Here is a 25927-nt window from a genome sequence, read left to right as displayed (position 1 = left end):
CCAGTCAAGCAGGCTGCTTTGTCCTGGGTTTCTCTTGAGCTTCTTGAGTGGTTTTAGAGCTGCACTCATCCAGGCAAGTGCAGAGTATTCCATCACACTCCTGACTTGTGCCTTGTAGATGGTGGACAGTTTGGGGAGTCAGGAGGTGAGTTACTAGCCACGGAATTCGCAGCCTTTGACCTGCTCTTGTAGCCACAGTATTTCTATGGCTGGTCAGTTCAGTTTCTGGTGAATGAGAACCCCCAGGAAGTTGCTAGTGGAAGATTCTGCAGGACAAACAGAACAAATCCAACCCGGCCAAATACCGCCCAATCAGTCTACTCTCGATCATCAGTAAAGTGATGGAAGGGGTTATCAACAGTGCGATCAAGCAGCACCTGCTCGGCAACAACCTGCTCAGTGATGCCCAGTTTGGGTTTTGCCAGGGTCACTCAGCTCCTGACCTCATTACAACCTTGGTTCAAACATGGACAAAAGAGCTGAATTCCAGAGGTGAGGTGAGAGTGACAGCCCTTGACATCAAGGCCACATTCGACCGAGTGTGACATCAAGGAGCCCTAGCAAAATGAGCCAATGGGAGTTGGGGGAAAGCTCTCCACTAGTTTGAGTCATACCTGGCACAAAGGAAGATGATTATAGTTAATGGGGGTCCATTATCTCAGCCCAATGTCATTGAATGTCAAGGAGCGATGGTCATTGCCTGGCACGAGTAGCACAAATGTTATTATCGAAAGAACAACAACAAAGAACAAAGAACAGTACAGCACAGGAAACAGGCCCTTCGGCCCTCCAAGCCTGTGCCGCTCCTTGGTCCAACTAGACCAATCGTTTGTATCCCTCCATTCCCAGGCTGCTCATGTGACTATCAAGGTAAGTCTTAAACGATGTCAGCGTGCCTGCCTCCACCATCCTACTTGGCAGCGCATTCCAGGCCCCCACCACCCTCTGTGTAAAAAACGTCCAGCTGTTGCTGCCTGCAGACATTGAGTGCTTTGATATGGGAGAAGTCATGAATGGTATTGAAAAGCGCGTAGTCACTGAGGAATTCCTGAGATAATTGACCTCCATTAACTATAATCATCTTCCTTTGTGCCACGGTTTCCCGTGGTAAGCTTTTGCAGAAAATACGGACACATGGGATTGAGGGTGATTTAGTGGTTTGGATCAGGAATTGGTGAGCTGTCAGAAAACAAAGGGTGGTGGTTGATGGGAAATATTCATCCTGGAGTTCAGCTACTAGTGGTGTACCACAAGGATCTGTTTTGGGGCCACTGCTGTTTGTCATTTTTATTAATGACCTGGATGAGGGCGTGGAAGGATGGGTTAGTAAATTTGCGGATGACACTAAAGTCGGTGGAGTTGTAGACAGTGCGGAGGGAAGTGGCAGATTACAGAGGGTTATTATTAAGCGGTTATTGGATAGGCACATGGAGCACACCAGGATAATAGGGAGTGGGATAGCTTGATCTTGGTTTCAGATAAAACTCGGCACAACATCGTGGGCCGAAGGGCCTGTTCTGTGCTGTACTGTTCTATGTTCTATGTTCTAGAGGGACATAGATATGCTGCAGAGCTGGGATGAGAGGTGGCAAATGGAGTTTAATGCGGAAAAGTGTGAGGTGATTCACTTTGGAAGGAGTAACAGGAATACAGAGTACTGGGCTAATGGTAAGATACTTGGTAGTGTGGATGAACAGAGGGATCTGGGTGTCCATGTGCATAGATCCCTGAAAGTTGGCACCCAGGTTGATAGGGTTGTTAAGAAGGCGTACGGTGTGTTAGCTTTTATTGGTAGAGGGATTGAGTTTCGGAGCCAGGAGGTCATGCTGCAACTGTACAAAACTCCGGTGCGGCCGCATTTGGAGTATTGCGTACAGTTCTGGTCGCCGTATTATAGGAAAGATGTGGAAGTGTTGGAAAGGGTGCAGAGGAGATTTACCAGGATGTTGCCTGGTATGAACAAAGAACAAAGAACAATACAGCACAGGAACAGGCCCTTCGGCCCTCCAAGCCCGCGCCGCTCCCCGGTCCAGGATTGAATCCTGAATCCAGGATCCCCGCCCAATTTTCCAGCCTATCTACATACCAATATCCTATCCACCGAGCTGTCCCTCACAGCTACGATGCTTTGTTCATTACAACCTATTAACTCACCCCCACCCCCCCATTCCAGACCATGTGATCTCCAGGGAGAGGCGAAAACCCAGAGTGAAAAACCCCAGGGCCAATATGGGGGAAAAAAATCTGGGAAATTCCTCTCCGACCCCCTGAGGCGATCGAAACGAGTCCAGGAGATCACAATGGCCCTGATCGGGAAATGCTTCCCAACCCTAGTCATTTCCACTTCCACGAACACCATATGAATTCCCTGCCCCCGAGACAGGTTCCCAACTATCCGCAGTCTCGCTCTGTACTGGCACCAGCAAGATGATCATAGAATGAAGCCTTGAAACGAGAAACAAAGAACAATTAGCCCGCGCCGCTCCCTGGTCCAGACTAGACCACTCTTTTGTATCCCTCCATTCCCACTCCGTTCATATAGCTGTCTAGATAAGTCTTAAACGTTCCCAGTGTGTCCGCCTCCACCACCTTGCCCGGCAACACATTCCAGGCCCCCACGACCCTTTGTGTGAAATACGTCCTTCTGATATCTGTGTTAAACCTCCCCCCCTTCACCTTGAACCTATGACCCCTCGTGAACGTCACCACCGACCCGGGGAAAAGCTTCCCACCGTTCACCCTATCTATGCCTTTCATAATTTTATACACCTCTATTAAGTCTCCCCTCATCCTCCGTCTTTCCAAGGAGAACAACCCCAATCTCTCCTCATAACCAAGCCCCTCCATACCAGGCAACATCCTGGTAAACCTCCTCTGTACTCTCTCCAAAGCCTCCATGTCCTTCTGGTAGTGTGGCGACCAGAACTGGACGCAGTATTCCAAATGCGGCCGAACCAACGTTCTATACATCTACAACATCAGACCCCAACTCTTATACTCTATGCCCCGTCCTATAAAGGCAAGCATGCCATATGCCTTCTTCACCACCTTCTCCACCTGTGACGTCACCTGGTGGGAAAATCGTATGAGGAAAGGCTGAGGGGCTTGAGGTTGTTTTCGTTAGAGAGAAGAAGGTTAAGAGGTGACTTAATAGAGGCATACAAGATGATCAGAGGATTAGATAGGGTGGATAGTGAGAGCCTTTTTCCTCAAATGGTGATGACTAGCACGAGGGATAATATCTTTAAATTGAGGGGTGAGAGATATAGGACAGATGTTAGAGGTAGGTTCTTTACTCAGAGAGTAGTAAGGGCGTGGAATGCCCTGCCTGCAGCAGTAGTGGACTCGTCAACATTAAGAGCGTTCAAATGGTTATTGGATAAACATATGGATGATATTGGAATAGTGTAGATTAGAGGGGCTTTAGATTGGTTTCACTGGTCGGTGCAACATCGAGGGCCGAAGGGCCTGTACTGCGCTGTAATGTTCTATGTTCTATGTGTGTTTGAGAAGTGAAACTATTCTGGAATTGCAGCTTCTTCCTGAGTTGAGGGTTTCCTGAAAATGTTTCTATATTTTCCAGCCAGGGCAGTTTTTCTGGAATACTAACTGCTCGAAACACTGTCGGTGCATGGGACGCAACATGATCCAGTGTGACTCACGTCAGTGCAAGAGCGAGGAATCGTGCTCGCTGCGCAATGGGATCCGGGGCTGTTACAGTAATAAAGGCTCCTACTGCTTTGCTGCTGGAGGAGGCGTCTTCCAGACCTTTGATGGGGCCTTTCTGCGATTTCCTGCTGCCTGCTCATTTGTCCTTTCCACAATCTGTCACAAACTTCCAGACATCTCTTTCCAATTGATCGTAAATTTTGACAAATGGAGTTCACCCAACATGACTGTCATCTCCCCAGTTTATCTTTATATCAACGAGGAACAGATTCTCATCTCGGGTAGCACTGTGCAGGTAAACACTCCCATTCCTTCAGCCTCAATTTCTTTCTCTCACACATGTTCTCTTTTTCACAATCATCCACTGACATTCTTTCCTCTAATTCTTTCTCCTCTCTTGTTTCACTCACATTCATACATGTATTCCCTTTTTTTCTCAAACTATCACATTCATTCTCTGTAATTATTGCAATCATTTACTCTCTTTATTCTCTGACATTTATTTATCCTTTCCTACATTCATTGCTTCACTTCTTCCATTGATTCAATTTTATGTTCATTCTCACTTTGAAATTTCTATTTCTCAGCTTTCTCACAATCGACCACTACCTCAAATTGCCTTTATCCCAAACATTCATTTTATTTGCACATAAACATTAATCCATGTGTCACACTCACTCGCTTTCAGCTGTAATTCAGGAGTAACAGTCTGGGCTATAACCCAGGGAGTAACCGTCTGGGCTGTTTTTTGTATTTTGAGACGCCCTGAATTTATGAAACACACGACATAAATACAACACTTCCCTTTGATCTTTCTCACATTTGCTCCTTCACAATGATTCCTCTCTCACATTTCAGACTCAGAATTTCCTCCAACTCTGTCACGTTCTTTCCCTTGCACAAATCTCAAATTTATTCTGAAATTCTCGTTCTCATTTATTCTCTCAATCTGTCTTGCATTCCATCTCTCCATGCCTCTATCTCCGTGTCTCTATCTTACATTGAATCTCCTTCACTGGTTGTTTCACTGTTCCAAATAATTTCTCTCGATTATCTCAATTCTCTCTCTCCTTCATTCACTTTAACAATTACTCTGTCGCCCACTTGTCTCTCTCTCTTTCTCATTCAATCAATCTGTTCTGTGCCTATCCCCATTTCTCTGACTGGCTCTCCTTGTCATTTCCTCCCTCCCCAACCCCTGATCTGCATGTCTCAGTAATGTTTGGTCTGGGTCTGGTGGTGGTCGTGGGTGATTGGGGGGTGGTTGGGGGTGGGGGGGGGGGTGTTTGGGGGGTTGTAGGGGAATGGAAATTTTCACTGAGCTATTGACGAGATCCTACACATAGACCCTGATGATGAAGGAGAAACATGCCTCTTCTCAAAAACTGACTAGCATTGTTCTGTCTGTCAGGTGAATGGAACCACTGTCACAATTCCTGTTGCCACAGGATTAACAAAGATCTCAACTGCTGAAGGATTCCTGATCATTGATACTATTCAAGGTATTCAGATCCAATACAACTGGTTTAATCTGCTGTCTATCAGGATGGGGGAGCGGCTGCAGAACAAAGTGTGTGGTTTGTGTGGAAACTTTAATGGGAACCCCAATGATGATGACTTAAGTTCACGAGGAAAACCAGCAAAAACCATCCTGGAATTGGCAAAGAGCTGGAAAACCAATGGCATGCAGAACAGGTAAAGTTCTTAGTCTGTTTCATATATGTTTGCATGCGGTCTGAATATCCATGACCCCTCTCGGAGATTCCATACTCTGCACCTGGAGTTTTATCCCACCTGGGTGGCAGGGTGCATGTGAGAGAAAGGGCTGCAGGTTTAGCAGTTTGGAGATATTAGGAATTTAAAACAATCACAATCACTAGGGAACTAGGTAATGGAAAAACTCTCAGACTCAAAGTTGTCAAGTTCTTTGCACCTGATGTCCTCATGCTTGGGTCTTAAAAGAAGCAGCTGAAAAGATGGTGGATACATTAGACATAATCTTCCAAAATTCCATCGATTCTAGAGCTGGAATAATCTAGAATATTCTAGATCGAATAATCACAAATGTAACACTTCTGTTCGAGAAAAGAGGAAACTATAGCCAAGTGAGCCTAACATCTAACAGGTGCAGCAGGTAATTAAGGCGGCAAATGGAATGTTGTCCTTCATTGCCAGAGGGAAAGAGTTTAAAAACAGCGAGGTTATGTTGCAGCTGTATAAGGTGCTGGTGAGGCCACACCTGGAGTACTGTGTACAGTTTTGGTCTCCTTATTTAACAAATCCTGCATGTTAACTTTACAAGAAAATGCAAATCACTCTTACTAGTTTCTTACCATTTAAAAATATTCTGCTTTTCCACTCTTCCTATCAAAGTGGATAATTTCACACTATCTTTCAACTTCTTCCTCAATCAGCCCCTTTCATCCTCCTCACAGTTTATCATTCTACCCAGCTTTATATCATCAGAAAACTTTGATATCTTACACTTGGTGCCCTCATGTGATTACAATAGATTGTAGGTAGCTGAGGTACAATGATTGATTCGACTAGCTACCCCCACTGGTTACATCCAACCAACCTAAAAATCATCTGTTTATTCCAACATTGTGTTTTATGTTATCAATCCTCTATCCATGCTAATACGTTGCTCTTAATCTCAGTGAACGTTAATCTTGTGTAATAATATCTTGCTCTGGTCAACTTTTGTGTTTCATCTGGAAATAAATTCTAACTAATCTTCTGTACAAAGTGATGATTCCTATCACCCATTGCACATTGATTTCAAAATCCTTCTCTTTATCCAAATCCCAAAGTTGTTTTTACACCATCCTATCCATTTTAGCTTCTCCAGACCCCCCAGGGCTGTTTTTACTATTCTTATACTGTATAACAAGTATTCCATTTTGGATACTGTTGAGGGGGACGTCTTAACAGGCGTAAGCCATGGGGTACAGGTCTCTGGCACAGAGTCTGTCCTTGTTGCTCCGAATGGAAGGGGGAAGGGGAGTAGAGGATTAGTCATTGGGGACTCCATAGTTAGGGGGATAGATAGGAGATTCTATGGGAACGAGAGAGACTCGCGGTCGGTGTGTTGCCTCCCAGGTGCCGGGGTCTGTGATGTCTCGGATCGTGTTTTCGGGATCCTTAAGGGGGAGGGGGACCAGCCCCAAGTCGTGGTTCACATAGGCACTCAAGACATAGGTAGGAAAAGGGATGGGGATGTAAGGCAGAAATTCAGGGAGTTCGGGTGGAAGCTTAGGGCTAGAACAAACAGAGTTGTTATCTCTGGTTTGTTACCCGTGCCACGTGATAGTGAGGAGAGGAATAGGGAGAGAGAGCAGTTGAACACGTGGCTACAGGGATGGCGCAGGAGGGAGGGAGTCAGATACCTGGACAATTGGGGCTCTTTCTGGGGTAGGTGGGACCTCTACAAACGGGATGGTCTACACCTGAACCAGAGGGGTACCAATATCCTGGGGGGGAAATTTGCTAATGCTCTTCGGGAGGGTTTAAACTAATTCAGCAGGGGGTGGGTACCTGAATTGTAGCTCCAGTGTACAGGAGGTTGAGAGTAGTGAGGTCATGGATAAGGTTTCAGCGTCGCAGGAGTGTACTGGCAGGCAGGAAGGTGGTTTGAAGTGTGTATACTTCAATGTCAGGAGCATCCGGAATAAGGTGGGTGAGCTTGCAGCATGGGTTGGTATCTGGGATTTCGATGTTGTGGCCATCTCGGAGACATGGATAGAGCAGGGACAGGAATGGTTGTTGCAGGTTCCGGGGTTTAGATGTTTCAGTAAGAGCAGGGAAGGTGGTAAAAGAGGGGGAGGTGTGGCATTGTTAGTCAAGGACAGTATTACGGTGGCAGAAAGGACGTTTGATGAGGACTCGTCTACTGAGGTAGTATGGGCTGAGGTGAGAAACAGGAAAGGAGAGGTCACCCTGTTGGGAGTTTTCTATAGGCCTCCGAAAAGTTCCAGAGATGTAGAGGAAAGGATTGCAAAGATGATTCTGGATAGGAGCGAAAGTAACAGGGTAGTTGTTGTGGGGGACTTTAACTTTACAAATATTGACTGGAAAAGCTATAGTTCGAGTACTTTAGATGGGTCAGTTTTTGTCCAATGTGTGCAGGAGGGTTTCCTGACACAGTATGTAGATAGACCAACAAGAGGCGAGGCCACATTGGATTTGGTACTGGGTAATGAACTAGACCAGGTGTTAGATTTGGAGGTAGGTGAGCACTTTGGTGATAGTGACCACAATTCGGTTACGTTTACTTTAGCGATGGAAAGGGATAGGTATATACCGCAGGGCAAGAGTTACAGCTGGGGGAAAGGAAATTATGATGCGATGAGGCGAGATTTAGGATGCATAGGTTGAGGAAGGAAACTGCAGGGGATGGACACAATTAAAATGTGGAGCTTGTTCAAGGAACAGCTACTGCGTGTCCTTGATTAGTATGTACCTGTCAGGCAGGCAGGAAGTGGTCGAGCAAGGGAACCGTGGTTTACTAAAGAAGTTGAATCTCTTGTGAAGAGGAAGAAGGAGACTTATGTAAAGATGAGATGTGAAGGCTCAGTTAGGGCGCTTGAGAGTTACAAGTTAGCCAGGAAGGACCTAAAGAGAGAGCTAAGAAGAGCCAGGAGGGGACATGAGAAGTCTTTGGCAGGTAGGATCAAGGAAAATCCTAAAGCATTCTATAGGTATGTCAGGAATAAAAGAATGACTAGGGTAAGATTAGGGCCAGTCAAGAACAGTAGTGAGAAGTTGTACGTGGAGTCTGAAGAGATAGGAGAGATGCTAAATGAATATTTTTCGTCAGTATTCACGCAGGAAAAAGACAATGTTGTCGAGGAGAATACTGAGATACAGGCTATTGGATAGTCGGGATTGAGATTAATAAGGAGGAGGTGTTATCAATTCTGGAAAGTGTGAAAATAGATAAGACCCCTGGGCCGGATGGGATTTCTCCCAGGATTCTCTGGGAGGCTAGGGAGGAGATTGCAGAGCCTTTGGCTTTGATCTTTATGTAGTCATTGTCGACAGGAATAGTGCCAGAAGACTGGAGAATAGCAAATGTTGTCCCCTTGTTCAAGAAGGGGAGTAGAGACAACCCTGGTAATTATAGACCGGTGAGCCTTACTTCTGTTGTGGGCAAAGTTTTGGAAAGGATTATAAGAGAAAGGATTTATAATCATCGAGAAAGGAATAATTTGATTAGGGATAGTCAGCACGGTTTTGTGAAGGGTAGGTCGTGCCTCACAAACCTTATTGAGTTCTTTGAGAAGATGACCAAAGCGGTGGATGAGGGTAAAGCAGTTGATGTGGTGTATATGGATTTCAGTAAAGCGTTTGATAAGGTTCCCCATGGTAAGCTATTGCAGAAGATACGGAGGAAGGGATTGAGGGTGATTTAGCAGTTTGGATCAGGAATTGGCGAGCTGCAAGAAGACAGAGGGTGGTGGTTGATGGGAAATGTTCATCCTGGAGTTCAGTTACTAGTGGTGTACCGCAAGGATCTGTTTTGGGGCCACTGCTGTTTGTCATTTTTATAAATGACCTGGATGAGGGCGTAGAAGGATGGGTTAGTAAATTTGCGGATGACACTAAAGTCGGTGGAGTTGTGGACAGTGCAGAAGGTTGTTGCAGGTTACAGAGAGACATCGATAAGCTGCAGAGCTGGGCTGAGAGGTGGCAAATGGAGTTCGATGCGGAAAAGTGTGAGGTGATTCACTTTGGAAGGAGTAACAGGAATACAGAGTACTGGGCTAATGGTAAGATACTTGGTAGTGTGGATGAACGGAGAGATCTCGGTGTCCATGTGCATAGATCCCTGAAAGTTGGCAGCCAGGTTGATAGGGTTGTTAAGAAGGCTATGGAGTGTTAGCTTTTATTGGTAGAGGGATTGAGTTTCGGAGCCAGGAGGTCATGTTGCAGCTGTACAAAACTCTGGTGCGGCCACACTTGGAGTATTGCGTACAGTTCTGGTCGCTGCATTATAGGAAAAATGTGGAAGCATTGGAAAGGGTGCAGAGGAGGTTTACTAGGATGTTGCCTGGTATGGTAGGAAGATCTTATGAGGAAAGGCTGAGGGACTTGAGGTTGTTTTCGTTAGAGAGAAGAAGGTTAAGAGGTGACTTAATAGAGGCATACAAGATGATCAGAGGATTAGATAGGGTGGATAGTGAGAGCCTTTTTCCTTGGATGGTGATAGCTAGCACGAGGGGACATAGCTTTAAATTGAGGAGTGATAGATATAGGATAGATGTCAGAGGTAGGTTCTTTACTCAGAGAGTAGTAAGGGCGTGGAATGCCCTGCCTACAGCAGTAGTGGACTCGCCAACATTAAGGGTATTTAAATGGTCATTGGATAAACATATGGATGATATTGGAATAGTGTAGGTTAGATGGGCTTTAGATTGGTTTCCCAGGTCAGTGCAATATCAAGGGCCAAAGGGCCTGTACTGCGCTGTAATGCTCTATGTTCTATTCCCTCTCAATCCTCATCTCTGCTGGTGTTAATTAATGAGGTTTTGGGATGCAAATCTGAAATATGATTTCTTTTGTGAAGATACTGACAGCTCCTCCTATCCCACAGCTGTGATGAAGACCAGTACACTGCATTATCACTGACCTGTGATAATCAGGACATCATTCAGCTGCAGAATGAAGGAAAATGCCTGAAACTCACTGAAATGAAGGGTTTCTTCCAGCCGTGTTATGGATTCATCGACCCCATTCCATTTTACAAATCCTGTGGATTGGATACTTGTTACTGGGATGAGCGATCTCAGATCTGCAGTTCACTGGCAGCGTATGGGGAGGCGTGTCGTTCAAGGGGAATCCTCAGCACTGAGTGGATTCGCCGGGAAAACTGCTGTAAGAAGGAGCTGGTAACAAATTGCAGACCAGAGTCTGGGGGCATTCTGATGTTCCCTGGAATTGGGATCAAGCTCCCCCTTGGGTCAAAGTTCAGGGGTTGTTCAGATATAGGGTTCCAGTTTGGATCTTTGAGCTGTCAATGGCTCATGTGGTATAGTTAATACTTAAACAGAATCTTTCAAGGGATGTGGGTGTCACTGGCTAGGTCTCATTGATTGCCCCTCCCCAGTTTCCCTGGAGAAGGTGGTGATGAGCTGTACATGTCCTTTCTGCTCTGAGTGTTAATAAATGTAGCTCCCCGGACACTGAGCCTGACTGACAACCTTCAATTTTTAGCTTTCTTAATAATAGATCCCAGCATTCCTAATGACAGAGTTTACTTGCCAACCAATCAGCATTTTCTTTTCATTTGTTATGAGTTGTTGTCTTCCCCTGAAACTGAGTGTGGGATCAAAGCTTCCACAGGTCACTTACTCAGTAATACCGGAATTGAAATCACTTCTTCCCACACCAAACTTTGAACCACATGTTGACTTCACTAATTGCTTCAATCTACGCCTGTTGATATGTTGTTTCAGGGACAATCCAGAGATTTGACATTCTGCTTTTTAATTTACACTCAAACTCCTCAACATTTCTCAGTAGATCATCAGCCCTGGTCACCCTATGATGTTGATTCCTATATGTACAATGATGACTGGATGCTCCAAGTTCCATCTTCAGCCTCAATCCATGTCTTTAACCCTGGCACCAGACCTTCAGAACTCCTGGTTGCAATTGCAGAGCGCAGTATCTTCTATGACTATACTGTTCCCTAACGTTATTACTTCCTCCTCACCCCCATTTAAATTGGCTCCTGCACAATGGTCAGTCTTCCCATCAGCCCTGCTGTCCTTGTTCTCATCCACATGGGTAGCAAGTATCTCAAACCTGTTGCCCGAAGTCAAGAACCAAGTCTCCTCCATCTCTTCATGCTGGAACCCCGTACCTGCCTGGCTCACACTCACACCTTTCGGTTCCTGAACACTAACCAACTCTAAATGTTAACTTAACCTCAGTAGTGTGACTCTCGCTGGAACAAAGTGTTCAGGCAACTCTTCCCCCTCCCTGATGACTTGCAATGTCCACAGTTTGGACTCTGGCTCAATAACTCTGAGATAAAGATGCAGAAGCCAATGCAGGTGTTATTGTCTCGGGATTGCAATGCTTTCCACAGACTCCTGAATATCATTGGATCTGTTTGTCTAGATAATGTTTCTGGTGCTTGCTGAGTTAATCATTTGTGTTTGTTTGCTTTTAGCAGAATTGATTGATGATCCATGTGCTGGAGGAATTTGCACCAACTATAGTTTATGTCGACAGGGGAATGGAGATCTGTGTGGTTGCCCAGAGGAGCCCAGTCCAGACAGCGGTAAATGTGCAGAAACACTTGCTAAAAACTAGCTAGAAACACTAAACTAAACACCAAGCAGGTGAACTTCAATGCCTGGATAGGAATGGTGTAGGAACCTTTTCAGCAAGGATGTTCAGGTAGGAGCTTTTTCCCTGAATTTCCTTGTGCTCCTGAAACCTTCCTTGAACAACTTGCCAAATCATCAGCACCCCTTGGGATCTGTGGAAATGAGTTGGAGTATTGGCGAGAGAGCTGGAATTTTCAGACTGGGCGAATCCAGCTCCAGAATGTTCTGTCTGCTGGGGCATTGCCAGCTTTGTGCAGAGTTGGTGATGGGGCATTTTTACTCCGAGCTGCCCTCTTAGCTACTTACCCTCTGCTGCAGCTCTTCAAAAGCTGCAAGCTCTCTGATTGGCTCCCCAGTTTCATGAATCTATCTGCCCTTAATTTAACAGAGAAACCATCTTTATGCAAATGAAGGGGGCCCTGGTCAAAGAGTCAAAGGGGTTTGGTTGTCCCATGAGGCAGCTTCAGGATTCGGAAACTCCCAATTTCTGTTTCCTGCCCACCGAGTCTGCAAACACTGATTTCTGCAGTCGGAAACGATCCACTCAGCAGCCTCTCTATTCGAAACATCAATAACCTGAATTGTCTATTCAGACCTTTTACCAATGGATATGACATTAAATCAATACTTTGTCTGGGAACTACAGGCCGGTGAGCCTCAGATCTGTAGTGGGTAAGTTGTTAGAAGGTATTCTGAGAGACAGGATCTACAGGCATTTAGAGGGGCAAGGACTGATTAGGGATAGTCAGCCTGGCTTTGTTAGTGCAAAATCATGTCTCACAAATTTGATTGAGTTTTTTGAAGGGGTAGCCAAGAAGGTAGATGAGGGCAGTGCAGTTGATGTTGTCTACACGGACTTTAGCAAGGCCTTTGACAAGGTACCGCATGGTAGGTTGTTGCATAAGATTAAATCTCACGGGATTCAGGGTGAGGTAGCCAATTGGATACAAAATTGGCTTGACAACAGAAGCCAGAGGGGGGTTGTAGAGGGTTGTTTTTCAAACTGGAGGCACGTGACCAGCGGTGTGCCTCAGGGATCGGTGCTGGGTCCACTGTTATTTGTCATTTATATTAATGATTTGGATGAGAATTTAGGAGGCATGGTTAGTAAGTTTGCAGATGACACAAAGATTGGTGGCATAGTGGACAGTGAAGAAGGTTATCTAGGATTGCAACAGGATCTTGATCAATTGGGCCAGTGAGCTGATGAATGGCAGATGGAGTTTAATTTAGATAAATGTGAGGTGATGCATTTTGGTAGATCGAACCAGGACAGGACTTACTCAGTTAATGGTAAGGTGTTGGGGAGAGTTATAGAACAAAGAGATCTAGGGGTACAGGCTCACAGCTCCTTGAAAGTGGAGTCACAGGTGGACAAAGTGGTGAAGAAGGCATTCAGCATGCTTGCTTTCATTGGTCAGAACATTGAATCCAAAAGTTGGGACGTCTTGTTGAAGTTGTACAAGATATTGGTAAGGCCACACTTGGAATACTGTGTGCAGTTCTGGTCACCCTATTATAGAAAGGATATTATTAAACTAGAAAGAGTGCAAAAAGGATTTACTAGGATGCTACTAGGACTTGATGGTTTGAGTTATAAGGAGAGGCTGGGTAGACTGGGACTTTTTTCCCTGGAGCGTAGGAGGCTTGGGGGTGATCTTATAGAGGTCTATAAAATAGTGAGGGGCACAGATCAGCTAGATAGTCAACATCTTTTCCCAAAGGTAGGGGAGTCGAAAACTAGAGAGCATAGGTTTAAGGTGAGAGGGGAGAGATACAAAAGGGTCCAGAGGGGCAGTTTTTTCACACAGAGGGTGGTGAGTGTCTGGAACAAGCTGCCAGAGGTAGTAGTAGAATCGGGTACAATTTTCTCTTTTAAAAAGCGTTTAGACAGTTACATGGGTAAGATGGGTATAGAGGGATATGGGCCATATGTGGGCAATTGGGACTAGTTTACTGGTTTGAAAAAAAGGGTGGCATGGACAAGTTGGGCCGAAGGGTCTATTTCCATGCTGAAGACCTCTATGACTCTATCCTTGGATGCTCCTCACTCAGAGACAGTTTATCCAATACTTCCTCATCAATTTTAAATCCTTCTGGTGTCTGAATGACCTCCTCTTTCACCCGTGGCCTGGGCAGCATCTTCTTCCTTGGTAAAGACAGACGTAAAATATTCATTTAACATCTCCGCTATGCCCTGCCTCCAGGCATCAATTCCTTTCCCATCCCTAATCGCCCGACTCCTCCTTTTACCTCCCCGTATTATCTATATGCCTGTAGAAGACTTTGAGATTCCCCTTTCTGTGAGCTGCCAGTCTCTTATCACACTCCCTCTTTGCTTCTCTTTTTCACCTCCCCTCTGAGTTTTCTATGTTTTCAGCATGGTGATCCATTGTATTTTCTGTCATAAACACACTTTTTCTTCTTTACCTCAATTGTTATCTTTTTGCCACCCAGGGAGCTCTGGGTTTGTTTGCCCTGCCTTTCTCTTTGAGGGAATTTTCCTCGACTGTGCCCGCGCTCTCTCTCCTTTGAAGGAAGCCCGGTGATCAGCTACCGTTTTTCCTGACAATCTTTGACACTAATTTATTCGGCCCAGATCCATTCTTACCCATTGAAGCTGCCTTTCCCCCAGTTAGTTATTCTTACTGTGGATCATTCCTCGTCCTTTTCCAGACTCGGCCTAAACTTTACGATACAACAGTCACTGTCGCCGGAATGATTGCCGCCGGATCCACTTGGTCCACCTCATTCCCAGCAGTGTCCCGCAGCACCCCCTTCTCATGGGACTGAGAATGTACAGCTGTAGAGAATTCCCCTAAACGCACTCTGGGAATGTTTGCTCCTCTCCATCCTTCACACTATCCAAGTTTATACTCAGACAATTGAAGCCGTCCATTATAATTACTCTTTTGGGGCGATTTTACCATTTTTGTTCTGAGTGCTGGGCGGACTTGAAATTGGGAGAGTTTCAGATCCGTCTTTTGAGCGCGTTTTCAGATCCCCACCACCCCCACCCCCATATGCATTCTGTCTGCAAAATTCTGAGCAAGTCTGTTGCTCACTGCAGAAGCCTGTGCGTGGGGCTTAATGTACCCAAGAGCCTGCAGAGGGAAGTAGTGCGCGTATGCTTGCCCCTTGATGCTGCACATGCGCATTAGCGGTAGCAGGGGTCTGACAGAAAGGAGAGAGCTGTCAGGCCCCTGCTGCTGCAGGCAGCCTGAAGCAACTCCCCCCCGCACCCCCCTCCCCGCAATCGCGGGGGCCCGCAGCCTGAGATACAGCCCCCGCCAACCCTCCTCCGCCACCCAGACCGATCTCGGAACCCCCTCCCCCACTGATCACGGACCTGCTGCCTTCCCCCCACCGATCACTGCAGAGTGGCAGCGGGTTCCCGCCCCCGACACTGCCTGGTGGGCATTGCCCAGGTGTCAGGGTGGCACTGCCAGTCTGGCATTGCCCAAGGGGCACTTGCCCTTTGCCTCCCTGGGGAGCCTCAATGGCCTCCAGTTCCACAGGTGAGGCGAAGTCGACTGCTCTCCGTTCATGGGCAGGATGTCTAATCCTCATTGGCGAGAATCGTTCCCGGCGAGGTCATAAACGAGGGCCAAGCCTGGGTGATTGAGTGCCGAACTCGCTCAGTAGATGTTAACAAAGAACAAAGAACAGAGAACAGTACAGCACAGGAAACAGGCCCTTCGGCCCTCCAAGCCTGTGCCGCTCCTTGGTCCAACTAGACCAATCGTTTGTATCCCTCCATTCCCAGGCTGCTCATGTTACAATTCCCTATTCTAGTGCTACCTACCTATTTCCCCCAGTGCTCTGTGCCCCTTGGTATTTCTCTCTCATGTTATCTCCTGGTTCCCACACCCTTCCCAGGTTAGTTTAAACCTTTCCCAGTAGGACCTGTCCCCACCCCCAGCAGAGCTGAGTCACCCGTGATGCCATGGATTTGTCTCTGACTGCAGTCAAGAACCATCAATAATCAGATGTGAATCCTGGGTCGAGAGTGGGAATGGAGGAGTAGGGGAGGGAGAGAGAGAGGGCTACCCGCACCACCTGCTGGTTTCTTTTCAATTGTCTGGTGGTCATCCATTCCCTCTCTTCCTGCGTACTCTTAGAGGGATTACCACATCTATTGTGCTAATCCCCTTAGAGGTTGGTGAAGACAACTGTAGGTCCCCTACAGACAGAAACGGGGGAATGTATAATAGGGGACAAAGAAATGGCCGAGCAACTGAATACATACTTTGGTTCTGTCTTCACAAAAGAGGACACAAATCAGATACCAGAAATGTTGGAGGATGCAGGATTTAGTGAGAGGGAAGAACTGAGGTCGATCAATATTCGTAGAAAAATGGTGCTGGGAAAGTTGATGGGATTGAAAGCGGATAAATCCCCAGGGCCTGAAAATCTACATCCCAGAGTACTTAAGGAAGTGGCTCGAGAAATAGTGGATGCATTGGTGATCATCTTCCAGGATTCTATAGACTCTGGAACAGTCCCTGCAGATTGGAGGGTCGCAAATGTCACTCCAATATTCAAAAAGGGAGGTAGAGAGAAAACAGGGAATTATAGACCAGTAAGCTTAACATCGGTAGTGGGGAAAATTCTCGAATCCATTATCAAGGACTTTATAGCAGAGCATTTAGAAAGCAGCGGCAGGATCAGACAGAGTCAGCATGGATTTATGAAGGGGAAATCATGCTTGACAAATCTGTTGGAATTCTTTGAAGATGTAACTAGTGGAGTTGACAAGGGGGAACCAGTCGATGTGGTATATTTGGACTTTCAGAAAGCGTTTGGCAAAGTCCCGCACAAGAGATTATCGTGCAAGATTAAAGCGCATGGGATTGGAGGAAGTGTATTGCGATGGATAGAAAACTGGTTGGTAGAGAGGAAAGAGTAGGAATTAATGGGTGCTTTTCAAATTGACAGGCAGTAGCTAGTGGGGTGCCACAGGGATCGGTGCTGGGACCCCAGCTATTCACAACATATTAATGATTTGGATGAAGGAACAAAATTAACATCTCAAAGTTTGCAGATGATACCAAGTTAAGTGGGAGGGTGAACTGTGATGAGGATGCAGAGATCCTTCAGAATGATCTGGACAGGTTGGGTGAGTGGGCTAATCAATGGCAGATGCAGTATAATTTGGATAAGTGTGAGGTTATTCACTTTGGAAGCAAAAACAAGAAGGCAGATTACTACCCGAATCGCTGTAAATTGGGAGAGGGGAGTGTGCAGCGGGACCTGGGTGTCCTTGTGCACCAGTCGCTGAAGGTAAGCATGCAGGTGCAGCAGGCGGTAAAGAAGGCAAATGGTATGTTGGCCTTCATTGCGAGAGGTTTCGAGTACAGGAGCAGGGATGTGTTGTTGCAATTATACAGGGCCTTGGTGAGGCCACACCTAGAGTATTGTGTGCAGTTTTGGTCTCCTTTTCTGAGGAAGGATGTTCTTGCTCTCGAGGGAGTGCAGCGAAGGTTTACCAGGCTGATTCCAGGGATGAGGAGAGATTGACTAGGTTAGGATTGTTTTCGCTGGAGTTCAGACAAATGAGGGGGGATCTCATGGAGACTTATAAAATTCCAACAGGTCTAGACAGGGTAGATGCAGGGAGGATGTTCCCGATGGTGGGGAATTCCAGAACCAGGGGTCACAGTCTGAGGATTCAGGGTAGACCATTTAGGACGGAGGTGAGGAGACATTTCTTCACCCAAAGAGTGGTGAGCCTGTGGAATTCATTACCACAGGAAGTAGTTGATGCCAAAACATTGAATGTATTCAAGAGGTGGCTGGATATAGCACTTGGGGTGAATGGGATCAAAGGTTATGGGGAAAAAGCAGGATTAGGCTCTTGAGTTGGATGATCAGCCATGATCGTAATGAGTTGCAGAGCAGGCTCGAAGGGCCAAATGGCCTCCTCCTGCTCCTATCTTCTATGTTTCTATTAACTTGCTATCTATAAAGCTCGCAACCTCGCAAATACACCACAGTGATGATAACTGCTGCTAGGTTCCTAAATGCCACGTTGAAGCTGCTGTGGTTGATGACACTTTGCACTAATGATGATCCGGGGATGAATCCTGGGAATGCAGCCAATGCAGCTCAGAGCAGCCCTGCCTCTCCTCCTGTTATTGGTTAACCTTGCCACAGAGAACAAACTGTGTCCATACTAATAAAAATTATTACTGTTAATAGACCTTAATGATACTGATAAGTCCTATTAAAGCTTAACACACCATACTGGTAATAAACCTTACTTAAAAACAAAAGATAAAGCTCAGTAGCCACTCAGGACCTTTTATTAATATTTATATTGCTTTGAATCTGAGAGTTGATAACTTATTCCCAAAGCAGCCAATCAACATTCGGTTTCCTGGCCCATCGCGATATCCTCCCCCCCCCCCCCCCCCCCCCCCCCCCAAACCTCGAACTCTCGCCGCTTTTCAATCGTCCCAGCTGGGTCTGGGCAGCTTTTAATTCTCCGCTTCAACCCCCTTTTCCATCTCACTTTATTAATGCATCTGATATCTCCTCTCCCCAGTGTAATTACACTGGGTTTGAATACACCTCCACGGCCTGTGGGAGTGAGTTCACATTCTCACCACTCTCTGAGGCCAAGAAGCTTCTGGTGAATGGGGTCCAGGTGACACAGTAAAGGCCAGAGCTCATTCAACATGTTCACAGCGGCTTCACTCTAACGATGCTGAATGTCGATTCCTCCACCTGTCGAGTTTCTCTTATCCGTTCCTCAGATGATATTGTCCAAGCAGATGTGGTTTGTAAATATTCTCAGATGGAGGTTTATATTTCCAAATGCCGACTTTACCAGCTGGGCTTTGAGCGTGAAGATGTCCGAATTAATGATTTTCGCTGTGTGGGATCAGAAGGAGATGATTTCATTGCTTTTCACATCAACAACACCAATCGGAACTGTGGCAACATTGTGAAGGTGAGGATTTCTCATCCCCAATTTTGAACATATCTGCGGATAAACTTCCAATATTTCGTCATTGATTTCCCCAATCATAATCCTTATTCTCTCTCCAAAGGCCTTAATTGTTCCACAGGAGCAGGCTGAGGGTAAGACAGCGTGTTTGTACATGTGAATTATTTATTTATTTTTCAGTTAAATTTGTGTAAAAAAATTGGAGGTTTTTTTAAAATCCAAAACAGGAAGTAGTCCCAGGAGAAGCCTGGGAAGGTTTTTGGAGGGTTTAAAAGCAGGCCACACTTTTGAGCAGGCAGCGTCGGGAGCGGGCAGCAGAGTGAGCAGGGAGTAGAGTGTGAGCTGTAAGGGCTTTGGCTCACAGGGCTTCGGGGAAAGGGCGAGCAGGGGTGAACTTTTTTTTTCCTTTTCTAATTTACCTTTCTCTGTGTACCTTGGTAGAAAGGGTGAAATATGAGTGTTAAGCCAGTGTGTTGTTCGCAGTGCAGTATGTGGGAGGTCCTGGAGGCACCTGGCCTCCCGGACATCCACATCTGTGAGGGGGGTGTCGAGCTGCGGTTCCTGAGCGACCGTGTTGGGGAGCTGGAACTGCAGCTCAAGGATCTTAGGCTGTTAAGGGAGAATGAGGAGCTGATAGACAAGAGCTATCATCAGGTGGTCACACCAGGGCCACGGGAGGAGGCCAAGTGGGTGACGGCCAGGAAGGGTAAAGCTCGGGTGATTGAGAGCACCCCGGTGGATGTGCCCCTACACAACAAGTACTCCTGCCTGAGTACTGCTGGGGGGGACAGCCCGCCTGGGGGAAGCAGCAGTGGCCGTGTCTCCGGAGTGGAGTCCGGCCCTGTAACTCAGAGGGCTAAGGAAAAGAGGAGGAAGGTAGTGTTAATCCGGAGTCGATAGTCAGGGGGATGGACAGGCAATTTTGCGGAGGCAGGCGGGAGTCTCGGATGGTGGTCTGCCTCCCTGGGGCCGGGATCCAGGATGTCGCTGGGCGAGTCCCAGAAATCCTGAGGTGGGAGGGAGAAGAGCCAGAGGTAGCGGTACATATTGGTACTGCTGATGTGGGAAGGAAGGGGGAAGGGGTCATGAAAAGAGAGTGGGTATTCCCACGGACCTTGAGGGAAGCTAGTGTTGAACTTGCAGGGGCCCTGGCAGACATATTTAAAATGTCAGTATTCAGGGGGGAGGTGCCGGATGATTGGAGGGTGGCTCATGTTGTTCCGTTGTTTAAAAAAAGTTCCAAAAGAAATCCGGGAAATTATCGGCCAGTATGTTTGACGTCGGTGGTGGGCAAGTTATTGGAAGGTGTGATAAGGGATAGGATCTACAAATATTTGGATAGACGGGGACTTATTAGGGAGAGTCAACATGGCTTTGTGCGTGGTAGGTCATGTTTGACCAATCTATTAGAGTTTTTCGAGGAGGTTACCAGGAAAGTGGATGAAGGGAAGGCGGTGGATGTTGTCTACCTGGATTTCAGCAAGGCCTTTGACAAGGTCCCTCATGGGAGGTTAGTTAGGAAGGTTCAGTCGCTAGGTATACATGGGGAGGTAGTAAATTGGATGAGACACTGGCTCAATGGAAGAAGCCAGAGAGTGGTTGTGGAGGATTGCTTCTCTGAGTGGAGGCCTGTGACTAGTGGTGTGCCGCAGGGATCGGTGTTGGGTCCATTGTTGTTTGTCATCTGTATCAATGATCTGGATGATAATGTGGTAAATTGGATCAGCAAGTTTGCTGATGATACAAAGATTGGAGGTGTTGTGGACAGTGAGGAAGGTTTTCAAAGCTTGCAGAGGGATTTGGACCAACGAGAAAAATGAGCTGAAAAATGGCAAATGGAATTTAACACAGACAAGTGTGAGATATTGCACTTTGGAAGGACAAACCAAAGAAGAACGTACAGGGTAAATGGTAGGACTCTGAAGAGTGCAGTTGAACAGAGGGATCTGTGAATACAGGTACAGAATTCCCTGAAAGTGACGTCACAGGTGGATAGGGTCGTAAAGAGTGCCTTTGGTACATTGGCCTTTATAAATCGGAGTATCGAGTATAAAAGTTGGAGTGTTATGGTAAGGTTATATAAGGCATTGGTGAGGCCGAATGTAGAGTATTGTGTACAGTTTTGGTCACCTAGTTACAGGAAGGATGTAAATAAGGTTGAAAGAGTGCAGAGAAGGTTCACAAGGATGTTGCCAGGACTTGAGAAGCTGAGTTACAGAGAGAGATTGAATAGGTTGGGACTTTATTCCCTGGAGCGTAGAAGATTGAGGGGAGATTTGATAGGTGTATAAGATTTTGATGGGTATAGATAGAGTGAAAGCAAACAGGCTTTTTCCGCTGAGGCTAGGGGAGAAAAAAATCAGAGGGCATGGGTTAAGGGTGAAAGGAGAAAAGTTTAAAGGGAATATTAGGGGGGGCTTCTTCACGCAGAGAGTGGTGGGAGTGTGGAATGAGCTGCCGGATAAAGTGGTAAATGCGGGGTCACTTTTAACATTTAAGAAAAACTTGGACGGGTTCATGGATGAGAGGGGTGTGGAGGGATATGGTCCAAGTGCAGGTCAGTGGGACTAGGCCTAAAATGGTTCGGCACAGACAAGAAGGGCCAAAAGGCCTGTTTCTGAGCTGTAATTTTCTATGGTTCTATGGTTCTAATTAGGGAGACAGCTGAGAAGGAGGAAAGCAAAGGTAGTAATCTCAGGATTGCTGCCTGTGCCACGGGAAGGTGAGGACAGGAATGGAGTGAGGTGGAGGATGAATGTGTGGCTGAGGGACTGGTGCAGGGGGCAGGGATTCAGGTTCCTGGACCATTGGGACCTCTTTAGGGGCAGGTGTGACCTGTACACACAAAACGGGTGGCACTTGAATCCCAGGGGGACCAATATCCTGGCGGGAAGGTTGGCTAAGGCTACTGGGGAGAGTTTAAACTAGATAGGTTGGGGGGAGGGGATCAAAATGAGGTGACTGAGAGTGAGGAAGGTAGCTCGGAAACAGAGAAGGGTTATAGACGGTGTAAGAGGGCGGATGGACAGGGAATAGAGAAGGGGAGAGCTCAGACCAAAGGATTGAGATGTGTTTACTTTAATGCCAGGAGTATAGTGAATAAAGGGGATGAGCTCAGAGCGTGGATCGATGCCTGGAAGTATGATGTGGTGGCCATTACAGAGACTTGGATATCTCAGGGACAGGACTGGATACTCCAGGTGCCGGGATTCAGATGTTTCAGGAAGGACAGGGAGGGAGGCAAGAGAGGGGGTGGTGTGGTACTGCTGATAACGGATAGTGTCACAGCTGTAGAGAAGGTGTATGCTGTGGAGGGATTGTCTACAGAGTCTCTGTGGGTGGAAGTTCAGAGTGGGAAGGGGCCGGTCACTTTGCTGGGAGTTTTCTATAGGCCACCCAATAGTAACAGGGAGGTGGAGGAGCAGATAGGGAAACAGATCCTGGAGAGATGCAGTAATAGCAGAGTTGTTGTGATGGGAGACTTTAATTTCCCAAACATAGATTGGAATATCCCTAGGGTAAGGGGATTGGATGGGGAAGAGTTCGTTAGGTTTGTTCAGGAGGGTTTCCTGACACAGCATGTGGACAAGCCTACAAGAGGAGAGGCTGTACTTGATCTGATACTGACCAATGAACCTGGACAGGTGTCAGATCTTTCAGTGGGAGAGCATCTTGGGGATAGCGATCATAACTCTATCTCCTTTATGCTTGCATTGGAAAAAGAGAGGATCAGGCAAGCTAGGAAAGCGTTTATATGGAGCAAGGTGAAATATGAAGACATTAGACAGCAAATTAGAGGAGTAAATTGGAAGGAGATATTCTTGGGGAAATGTACTGAAGAGAGGTGGCAGTTTTTCAAGGAATGTCTGTCTCGAGTTCTACAGGACAACGTTCCGAGCAGACAGGGAGGAGTTGGACGGTTAAAGTAACCGTGGTGCGCGAAAGCTGTGCGTGACCGAGTCGAGAAGTAAAGGCTCAGAGAGCTTGGCGAAAATAGGGATTTAGAAGAGTATACGGCTTGTAGGAAGGGACTAAAGAAGGAAATTAGGAGAGCCAGAAGGGGTCACGAGAAGGCCTTGGCAGGTAGGATTAAGGAGAACCCTAAGGCGTTCTATAAATATGTGAAGAGTAAAAGGATGAGACGTGACGGAATAGGGCCTATAAAAGGTGAAGGCGGGAAAGTCTGTACGGAACCAATAGAAATGGCAGAGGTGCTCAATGAGTATTTTGCCTCGGTTTTCACAGAGGAGAAGGACCTGGGTGGATGTACTGCGGGCGTGCGGTGGACTGAAAGGATTGAGTATGTGGACTTTAAGAAAGAGGTTGTGCTGGAATGTTTGAATGGCATCAAGATAGATAAGTCGCCGGGTCTGGATGGGATGTACCCCAGGTTACTGTGGGAGGCGAGGGAGGAGATTGCAGAGCCTCTGGCGATGATCTTTGCATCGTCGATGGAGACGGGAGACGTGCCGGAGGATTAGAGGATTGCGGATGTGGTTCCTATTTTCAAGAAGGGGAATAGGGATAGCCCAGGAAATTACCGACTGGTGAGTCTAACCTCAGTGGTTGGTAAACTGATGGAGAAGATCCTGAGGGACAGGATATATGAGCATTTAGAGAGGTTTAGTATGCTCAAGAATACTCAGCATGGCTTTGTCAAAGGCAGATCGTGCCTTACGAGTCTGGTGGAGTTCTTCGAAAATGTGACTAAACACATTGACGAAGGGAAGGCAGTAGATGTGGTTTATATGGATTTTAGCAAGGCGTTCGATAAGGTCCCCCATGCAAGGCTTCTAGAAAAAGTGAGAGGGCATGGGATCCAAGGGGCTGCTGCCCGGTGGTTCCAGAACTGGCTTGCCAAAAGGAGGCAGAGAGTGTGTATAGATGGGTCTTTTTCTAAATGGAGGTTGGTAACCAGTGGTGTGCCCCAGGGACCTGTTCTGGGATCCTTGCTGTTTGTCATTTTCATAAATGACCTGGATGAGGAAGCGGAGGGATGGGTTGGTAAGTTTGCCGACGACACGAAGGTTGGTGGGGTTGTGGATAGTCTGGAGGGATGTCAGAAGTTACAGAGGGACATAGATAGGATGCAAGACTGGGCGGAGAAGTGGCAGATGGACTTCAACCCAGATAAATGCATAGTGGTCCATTTTGGTAGGACAAATGGGATGAAGGAGTACAATATAAAGGGAAAGACTCTTAGTACGGTAGAGGATCAGAAGGACCTTGGGGTCCGGGTCCATAGGACTCTGAAATCGGCCCCGCAGGTGGAGGAGGTGGTTAAGAAGATGTATGGTGTGCTGGCCTTTATCAATCGAGGGATTGAGTTTAGGAGTCCGGGGATAATGATGCAGCTATATAAGACCCTCGTCAGACCCCACTTGGAGTACTGTGCTCAGTTCTGGTCGCCTCATTACAGGAAGGATGTGGAAAAGACTGAAAGGGTGCAGAGGAGATTTACAAGGATGTTGCCTGGATTGAGTGGCATGCCTTATGAGGATAGGCTGAGGGAGCTCGGTCTTTTCTCCTTGGAGAGACGTAGGATGAGAGGAGACCTAATAGAGGTGTATAAGATGTTGAGAGGCATAGATCGGGTGGACTCTCAGAGGCTTTTTCCCAGGGTGGAAATGTCTGCTACGAGAGGACACAGGTTTAAGGTGCTGGGGGGTAGGTACAGGGGAAATGTTCGGGGGAAGTTTTTCACACAGAGGGTGGTGGGCGAGTGGAATCGCGTGCCGTCAGGGGTGGTGGATGCGAACTCAATAGGGTCTTTTAAGAGACCCCTGGATGAATACATGGGACTTAATAGGATGGAGGGTTATAGGTAGGTCTAGAAGGTAGGGATGTGTTCGGCACAACTTGTGGGCCGAAGGGCCTGTTTGTGCAGTAGTTTTTCTATGTTTCTATGTTAATGCTCTCCATTAATGATGGCCGAGTGGAAGGGGCAATCTGAGCTCGGGGTTGGGGGGGGGGGTGGGGGTGGAGACACAGGGAGGGGCACAGGGCGCTTTGGGGAGGGGGGAGCCTGAGGAAATTGCTTGTCGGGACACTGTGTAACATGCTGGGAGCTGAGGGAGTAATTCAAGATTTGGAGGGTGAATGGGATCTGCTGTGTAAAGGTTTCAGTCTCTGGCCCAGAGTTTGTCAGGTACAAGGTCTCGGGCAGCTGGATGGAGCTGGGTTGCACGCATATACCTGCTGAGAGATGGCAATTAGCAGGAGACAACAGCTTGAATAAGAACCACTTTGAATAAGAAGTAAAGTCAGTCATACTGAGGCTCCAAACCTGAATACATGGTTGTGACATTGCGTGAAAGCACTGCGTATGTTTGCTGTGTTGGATGTAGATTATCCTGTGAGTGTCTCCAGGTGACAGTAATCCTTCTCTACACAGACAAATGAGACACATGTCCTGTACATAAACACTGTCTGGATCGAAAGTCTGAATAACACGGGCAGTGTCATTACTCGTGACAGAGTCATTAATGTCGAATTCTCCTGCGCTTACGAACTTGACCTGAAAGTTTCTCTTGAAACTGTTGTGAGGCCGATGCTGAGGTGAGTTGTGACCTGGGTTTAACTTCTAGATATGGGATAAGAAGGGCATTTTCAGGGTGGCAACCTGTAACTGGTGGAGTGTCACAGGGATCGGTGCTGGGATCACAGTTATTATTACTGACTTGGACAAGGATAGTGAATGTACTGTTGCCAAGTTTTTATGACACAAAGATAGGTGGGAAGGCAAGTGGTGAGGATGACAAAGGGTCTACAGAGGGATACTGACAGGTTAGGTGAGTGGACAAAAACTTGGCAGATGGAATATAATGTAGGAAAATGAGAAGTAAGTCACTTTGGTTGGAAGAATAAAGGAGCTGAGTATTTTTTAAATGGAGAAAGACTGCAGAAAGCTGCAGCACGGGGGGATTTGGGGGTCCTCGTACATAAATCACAAAAAGCTGGCATGCAA

At 46.8% G+C, this 25927-nt stretch overlaps 2 protein-coding genes across 2 annotated transcripts in view; one reads left to right on the top strand and one right to left on the bottom strand.

Moving 5' to 3' along the window:
- Positions 1-25927, top strand: part of tecta (tectorin alpha) — a 127325-nt gene that overhangs the window by 72762 nt on the left and 28636 nt on the right. Inside the window, exons 15-20 of the mRNA XM_078199162.1 lie at positions 3584-3964; positions 5081-5364; positions 10265-10545; positions 11849-11959; positions 18767-18963; positions 25355-25518. Coding sequence (XP_078055288.1) covers positions 3584-3964; positions 5081-5364; positions 10265-10545; positions 11849-11959; positions 18767-18963; positions 25355-25518 — 1418 coding nt within the window. The remainder of the gene's footprint in view (positions 1-3583; positions 3965-5080; positions 5365-10264; positions 10546-11848; positions 11960-18766; positions 18964-25354; positions 25519-25927) is intronic.
- The window catches only part of LOC144479991 (myelin protein zero-like protein 2), a 279492-nt gene continuing 258102 nt past the window's right edge, over positions 4538-25927 (bottom strand). The window contains exon 5 of the mRNA XM_078199142.1: positions 4538-4547. The gene's annotated coding sequence lies outside the window, so the exon portion shown is untranslated. The remainder of the gene's footprint in view (positions 4548-25927) is intronic.

The sequence above is a fragment of the Mustelus asterias genome, chromosome 27 (assembly GCF_964213995.1).
Source record: "Mustelus asterias chromosome 27, sMusAst1.hap1.1, whole genome shotgun sequence".
NCBI classification, from domain to species: Eukaryota; Metazoa; Chordata; class Chondrichthyes; order Carcharhiniformes; family Triakidae; genus Mustelus; species Mustelus asterias.
The sequence above is the reverse complement of the archived record's forward strand: the minus strand, read 5'-3'. Positions and strand labels throughout refer to the sequence as shown.